The sequence below is a fragment of the Brienomyrus brachyistius genome, chromosome 23, assembly GCF_023856365.1.
Source record: "Brienomyrus brachyistius isolate T26 chromosome 23, BBRACH_0.4, whole genome shotgun sequence".
Classification (NCBI taxonomy): Eukaryota; Metazoa; Chordata; class Actinopteri; order Osteoglossiformes; family Mormyridae; genus Brienomyrus; species Brienomyrus brachyistius.
In genome coordinates this window covers 14,927,537-14,934,437 of record NC_064555.1, presented here as the reverse complement: position 1 = coordinate 14,934,437, position 6,901 = coordinate 14,927,537, and the positions used below count along the sequence as shown (strand labels likewise).

Here is a 6,901-nt window from a genome sequence, read left to right as displayed (position 1 = left end):
GTCTCTTTAAGGGAGAGATGAGTCTCTCTGTGTTATGTTTGTACCTGAGAGGGGGGTGAAAAGCTCACGGATACCAGTCCCCAAAAGACTGTCTAAAAGATTTCAAAATATCGCTCATTCACAATGGAAAACTTAGGTAAGTTTTTGTTTAAATGTCCTAAACTCTACAGACTCTACAGAACTGTGTTTTCGCACAGGTGTTTCAGGACAAAGTCCAGACTTGTGAGGACCATTTCAACGTCTATGTTTAAACTGTAGAAAAACAAAGGGGCAGGTTTCTGGCATTTCCGTTCCTGTGTTTTAACAGCGTTGTTGAAATGGGATACATGTATGTCACATTTAGAGTTACATCTCAAAACATCCAGCCAACCTTACAGAAGCTGATGGTGTGAAGGAATTCTGATAAAGTGCTGAATCCAGTTCTAAAACCCACTGGCCTGGGATTCAGACCAGAGACCTTGTCTGTCCGTAACGAGTATCCCTCTCTTCTCTTCCAGTTATAAGAACATCCAGAATTAATAGCGGGCAGCTGTTTTGACTGTGATACTCACTTTTGAAGCAGGATGATTCTCTGCTTTATCAACAAGGCACATATTAAACTCCCTGCTATTCAGTCAGTGACAAAGTATTTAATTGGTTCCATATAACATCCATCTGTGTAAATGGTTTTGAAGTTAAATTCCAAGCTACTAACAGTTATTCCTGAACAAAAATGTCTGCCACCAACGGAGTAATGTGATCTTAATACCATTACATGCCTTCAGCCATGGAAGGAAGCTATTTGGATATTTTTTTATCGTTAAGCCTCTTGTTTTTAACCCAGTTTGTAAAGCATAGATTTTTTAAGAACTGTTTGGCAGCCAGAAATATAATGCAAACAATACAAACATTTTACAAGCTAAATTATACTTGGATGTACACAATTCTTCAGCTCCAGCCTGTGTGACAGTGTGAATGAACATACTCGCCTTAATCTTGCCCCACGGTGACAGTATGGAATCATGCCACCGTCAGTCATGCATGTAAATTTCACTCGTGACAGTCTGCAGTGGAAATCTGTGATTGGCACTTGACATGAAGGCCCAGAAGCACCCAGCACGCGTCGCCTATGTTACCGGAGATTCCTGGATTGATCCAGGAACTGCAGGGCTGTTTATTTTTTTCAGAACACCTGCACTTCTTGGGTCGACGGGAATTAGGAGGATATCCCGGTGAATCGGCCCTCGTGCTGTGATGAAACCTAACAAAGTGGCTCAGTCTTGGGAGAATAAGCCCCCTCGGTTTTGGGGGTCTCCTCACTCTTCTGTTTACTACTCTTGAGCAAGATATTCCATTTAGCGAGCGTGCTGTGTAGCTGCAGGGCTGCCGCTGTGTGTTACGCGGGTAATCATTTATGGCCGTGTGATATTTGGGTAATCATTCATCTGCCTTGAGCTGTTTACCTAAGAACCAATGCAGCCAATGAAAGGGCAGTGATTGTTAGCCTCAAAATTAACGTTTTAAGATGCTGTGCGTGTGCATACAGGAATCCCGCTAAGCCAGCCTGCCGAGGGCCTCAGGTTGCTAGACTGAATTTATGCTGAGAAATCTCAGTATAGCTGGACCAGGCTGGGAACCATATAATCTTTGTAGCTCTTGACAGCTAGAAGCTGTGGCAATTTATTGGTACTGTCCTTGTCGAATTTCAGCCCCCTGTCACGCCATCTGTTACCCCGCTCTTGTTCCCCTACACCCATCCCCTCACCCTGCCCTCCCACAGGAGCTGCTCACAGTGGTGCGGCAGACAGCATAACCTTGATGAGGGCAGGACTGGCCATGGTAGTGGTAGGCCATGTGAACTTCCTGCTGGGTGCGCTAGTGCACGGCAGCGTGCTCCGACACATCAGCCTACGCTGGCAGAGCCAAGCTGCGGTGTACACTTGCGCCCACGTCGCCGCCCTGGTGGCTGGCCTCATGGTGAGAGTGCCACCCCACCCCCGCAATCCTGCACATTTTGGTGTTGACCCTCAGTACAATTAAGTCTCTGAGTCTGTTGAAGTTTGCCCTGTCAACCGTTTCAGAAATGATCACATCTGAATTATAATCATACACAGTAATGTGCAATAGTCTAAGGCAATCAAAGAAAATGATGATTAAAGGATCACTACGCTGTTATAAAACCATAATGTCTGTCAAAGGGTGTCAGCTTAGCTATTTTAAAAACTTTATTTCTTTGATTCAGCCACTAGCACACCTCATAAGGCTGAGCAGTACCTCATTGTGGGCAGTGGTGGCCTAATGGATAGGAAAGTGCACGTGTAATTGAATGGTTGTAGGTTCAAATCCCTAACATACAAGACACCACTGTGGTACCCTAAGCAAGATACTGCCCCCAAGCACTGCTCCCTGAGCACTGAATTAGCTGCCCCCTGCTATATCATGATGTTAATCTTAATTCTAATTTGGCTATTAAAATAATGAATCAATTAAATGAGCTGGTGGTGAAATGTCACAAATACATGGAATGGCTGAGGTGCCCCTGAGGAGAGGTTAGGGAACCGAAGCGGTGTTCTTATAAAAGTTATACCAGCAACTTTTTGGAGAACAGAGAAATTCCTGTTTTTGTATCGTGTTACTGTTAATTTGCATGTTCTAATGTTAAATTGTTTTTCTTCTGAGCAAATATACACACAGAGATAAATACCATTGAACATTTTCTTTGACTGCGTAAAGCCTTCGCATAGCACTGAACTTAGCTGGAAAATGTCTCACTTGTGTGTTTCCCAGGGAATCATTGTCGGAGTATCAACCCTTATCATATCCAGACGGAAGAGCAAGAAACTAGTGAGTGTCTGGTGATGTATCATCTAGCCCTGAAGGACCCCCCCCCCCCAACCACACACACACACACACACACACACACACACACACACCCTTTGTAGTTTTCTGTTCAACACCATCAGATCTCCAGCTATAGCTTTCATGGGTTGTCCAATCACAGTGGAGGCAGATCGTCCCCTAAAATTAGCTCATTTCCCGCTGCTCTCATTTGCCATTTGCTGCCCATGTATAGTTACTTCCTGTCGATCCTCTCACTGCCTTGCGTGTCGAAAAGCCATGAGGTCGCTAGTGTTGTTCAAGGACGTGAAAGACGTGTAGAGACTAATGACCAGAGGAGAAAAGTGAGTCAGTTTTAGCTCTGTAAACCTTTCTGTCTTCAGTTGTAGCTGGTTGTCTGTATATCAGGATTTATTTAGATTAGATAGCTTGACTTCTGCTCTTAACCCAGGTGTTTGAATAATATTCAATGTTTACTGCAAATGCATGTAATCATGTGTGTTTGAGAAATTGTGGAAGCACTTTTTCATTTATTGCATAGTTATCGTTTGTAGTTGTGTGGTTTGTATGTGCTGCTGACTAAATGGACTTGTCCGTAGAAAAAGGATGTTACTGGTTGACACAAGGGCTGCTTTAAGGCCACTAAAACATGAATTGAGGCCTAGATATTGGATGCCCCCCTCCTACTTTACATCGTTCAGCTTCCGTGACAATTCACCTCTTTCTTAATCTTAATTGCCGCTAACTGAAATAGCCATTGTAGCATCAGCTAGCTAGCTTTTGTTGTGTTATTGTTCGTCCTTTTGTCTCTGGCTGTATAGATCATCCTTGCTCTCAGTGCCCTGTATCACTCACGCTAAGACCTGTTGGGTTGAACAGTAGGTGTTTCTCAATACCAAGAACACAAAGATCGCACTTGACCAGTCTTGGTAACTTGGCTACCAAAAAAGAACTTGGGGTGCAATGAATCATGGGATTATTCTCATTCAGCTAGGATGCAACAGATGCATTTGGTGTGTAGCAAGAACAACATCCAGGGATTTTTACCATCCTCTGTACTTCTGTTCTTGGTATTGGGACTGGTCTTCGGCAACGGAGAATGACGTAAAACAGGTACAAGGGAACACAAGTACGGTCAAGTACGCATATTGAGAAACACTCATTATTTCTGCTTTGATGTCTTCTGTTAGTAGATGTGCTTCCTGCTGTGGGGCAGCCTGCTGGGTGGCCTCCTGGCTGCCGCCTCGGTCGCAGGCCTGGCTGTGACCCTGGGGAGGGCCATTGCTGCCGGGCCTCACAGTCTTCTGGCCCACTGCAAGGTCCAGGATGCCTCTGGCAACCCTGTCATTGCCAACGAGTGTCCCTTCCAACCCACCCGCATCTACGTGAGTCTGCTGGTGTCTGTTGGTGGGCAGAAGGAGGCTTAGGGACACTCTAATGCTAGCCAGGCCAAAGTGATACGATGGATGCTTAAAACTGGTCACATCATCAGGATGAGAACGGCAGCGATAATATGACCAAACCCAAGATTTCCAAGGCAATGAGGCACAAGGGAATCTCTTCCTGCTTTCTTGGCACGCGTGTTCAGCCCCTGAAGACCTTCTAGGGTGTGTGAGACATGCAAAGAGCTTGATCTCCACTCAACGGATCAAAGCTCACCGAACCGTACTGAAGCCACTTATAACACTGATCAGCCTGAGGTGACATTCTGCAATCACCCCACAGAAGTGCAGCGCACAAGTTAAGCAAGAAATACAACGGGAAGGCATGTGGCTCAGTACATTAGGACGGAAGGTCTTCGGGTAGAATCCCAGGGTGAAAGAGTGATGTCATCATTGAGCCCCTGAGCAAGGCCCTTAACCCCCAATTGCTCGAGGGACTGTCTGATCCTGTTTTCATAAAAATGTGCTTCACTTGGATAAGAGTGCATGTTAAATAAGTCCAACCAAATGTTGGTTTAGGAGACAGCATGGATGCTGTTGTGCCTGACTCAAAGAAGGTGCTATTTTTGCAGAGTGCACACACACATCCGTAAAAACAAGATAAGCAAAAACCTACCAGTAAAGTCATGTTCTCCCATTGCCAGGGAACAACCATTGTCCTCTGGGTTCCTCTCATTGTGTTATGCATGGTGGAATCCTCCATCTTGGGGAGGAATGTTGTGGTTTGCGTCTCCTTCCTGTACTTCCCTGTCCCCCGCCGGGCCAGTAGGAGGACCATAATTGCCACCCAGGTATGACTGATCTCCCTAGGAACTTCTAAGTCACCTTTTCCCCTGGCTTAATGTTCGTATTTTAACTTTAAGTCAGATATGTGGGCATGTTTCTCAAGCTGATTCTTCTAACACTAGCAAACAGCAGTTTCAGTCTCATTTCAAAGTAATTCTGTATTTCAGGTGAGAGTGGTGAGCCGAGAGGAACTGACATGGGCTTTGTGGGCGGAGCCTAGCAAACAGTGGGAGGAGCCTCTTCTGGCAGGGTCTTCAGAAATGGAGGCAGGAACTCCAGAACAGCCCAAGCTGCGAAGTCAGTTTGACAGAAGCAGCCTTTGGATCTGACATCTGTAGTATATGTTAGATAACTTGTCACTAAGAGATACAGAGGAAAAGTTTTTTCAATATTAAAAATTAAAAGCATTAAAAAATGCTTATTTGACCAGAAGAGGAGGTTGGCAAGGTCACACCCCCACATATGTGATGTCATCCTAAAGCACTAACTTCCTCTTTATGAACAACAAGACTTGAAAAAGTGGAATTTCCCATATGAGAATAAGCAAAAAAACATAATGTCCTCTACAGAGGACAAAAATAAACTGCTGGATCTCAGATGGATGTATATCTGGAATTTGTTAAAAGGTATAATATCAATGCAGCAGGAATTATGTTATGTGGCTACATGAATATTGCAAACCTTATGTTTTGAGCATCAATTTATTCAGACTGTATGTGTCTAGCAGAGCTTATGGTGTAATAAACTGCTGGATCTCAGATGGATGTATAACTGGAATTTCTTAAAAGGTATAATATCAATGCAGCAGGAATCATGTTATGTGGCTACATGAATATTGCAAACCTTATGTTTTGAGCATCAATTTATTCAGACTGTATGTGTCTAGCAGAGCTTATGGTGTCTTCCTACCAAACCCTGTCTGGTCATGGTATCTGTGTGTGTTCCTTACATGTTCCCCAGGTGACATGAGACAGTGTAGCATAGTCGCTTCTCTTTCCATTGTTGATGTTTCTTTTTGTTTTTCACTTTCATGCTTAATGATTGAAAGCTGTGCCTTTTGGGGGATTCCACACATATGCAGTATGCAGGGATGTGCTCGCATCTCTGCTCACCTCACCATAAAAACAATGTCAGCCCGTGAAATGTGTATCTTTAAATACCCCAACCTGCCCGCCCCCACCCTTGTCTCTGTGTTGGGAATTGTCCTTCACAGAAAAAGGCAGTATTTTCCACTTTATAGCTAAAATAGTAAGGCGGCAAGTTAAATGTATTGTGTGTCCCACGAGAAAGGAGAAGCCGAACTATAAAGAGGACAATGGTAGAACGTCCTCTGTACTATATGGCAACAGCACTAACATCCTCTGTGGATTTTCTGCCCTTAACTGTAGATTCTGACATCTTAATTGGCAGCACAAAAACAAAACAGTTAACCAGCTCAGAATAGATGTGAATGTGGCCTCCATTTTTGGTATGTTACCCTGCATTTGTGAACAAGCCCGGAGTGAGCAGGAAGTCCCTCCAAACATATCCGAGGAAATCGCCCGGGTGACGCGTCGATTTGTGCAACAGGTCTCTACAGATCCTAATCACTGGCATAACGAAGGCAGTGTGATTGTGGAATTTACGGCTTCTCCCCTTTCTGGACTCTGAGAACGGTTTGTGCTTACGGTACAGAAGATGAACGGAGAAATGGGACTGTATCACTAGCTGGTAAGCAGGGGGGAATATGTTCTACAGTCATGCTTGTATTGTTATGATACAGTTATGATTCTAAAATTTTTTCAGTTGGGCATAATCCATACAGAGGAGTCAAACTATGATATGTGAGTGAAAGAGGAGGAGCCATTCTGAGACCA

The 6,901-nt window shown here is 44.3% G+C and overlaps 1 protein-coding gene across 3 annotated transcripts; it reads left to right on the top strand.

The window, feature by feature from the left end:
- Positions 1–5,803, top strand: tmem54b (transmembrane protein 54b). 3 transcript variants are annotated; one of them, XM_048994491.1, is made up of 6 exons: positions 1–136; positions 1,760–1,956; positions 2,767–2,823; positions 4,011–4,202; positions 4,904–5,050; positions 5,213–5,803. In XM_048994491.1, the coding sequence occupies exons 1-6, from the start codon at positions 124–126 to the stop codon at positions 5,372–5,374; spliced, it is 768 nt and encodes a 255-aa protein (XP_048850448.1). In that variant the 5' UTR covers positions 1–123; the 3' UTR covers positions 5,375–5,803. The 3 variants fall into 3 exon arrangements, with proteins under 3 accessions (XP_048850448.1, XP_048850449.1, XP_048850450.1); XM_048994492.1 differs by lacking the exon at positions 4,904–5,050; XM_048994493.1 differs by lacking the exons at positions 1–136; positions 1,760–1,956; positions 2,767–2,823 and adding an exon at positions 2,859–3,161.
- The last annotated feature ends 1,098 nt before the right edge of the window (positions 5,804–6,901 follow it).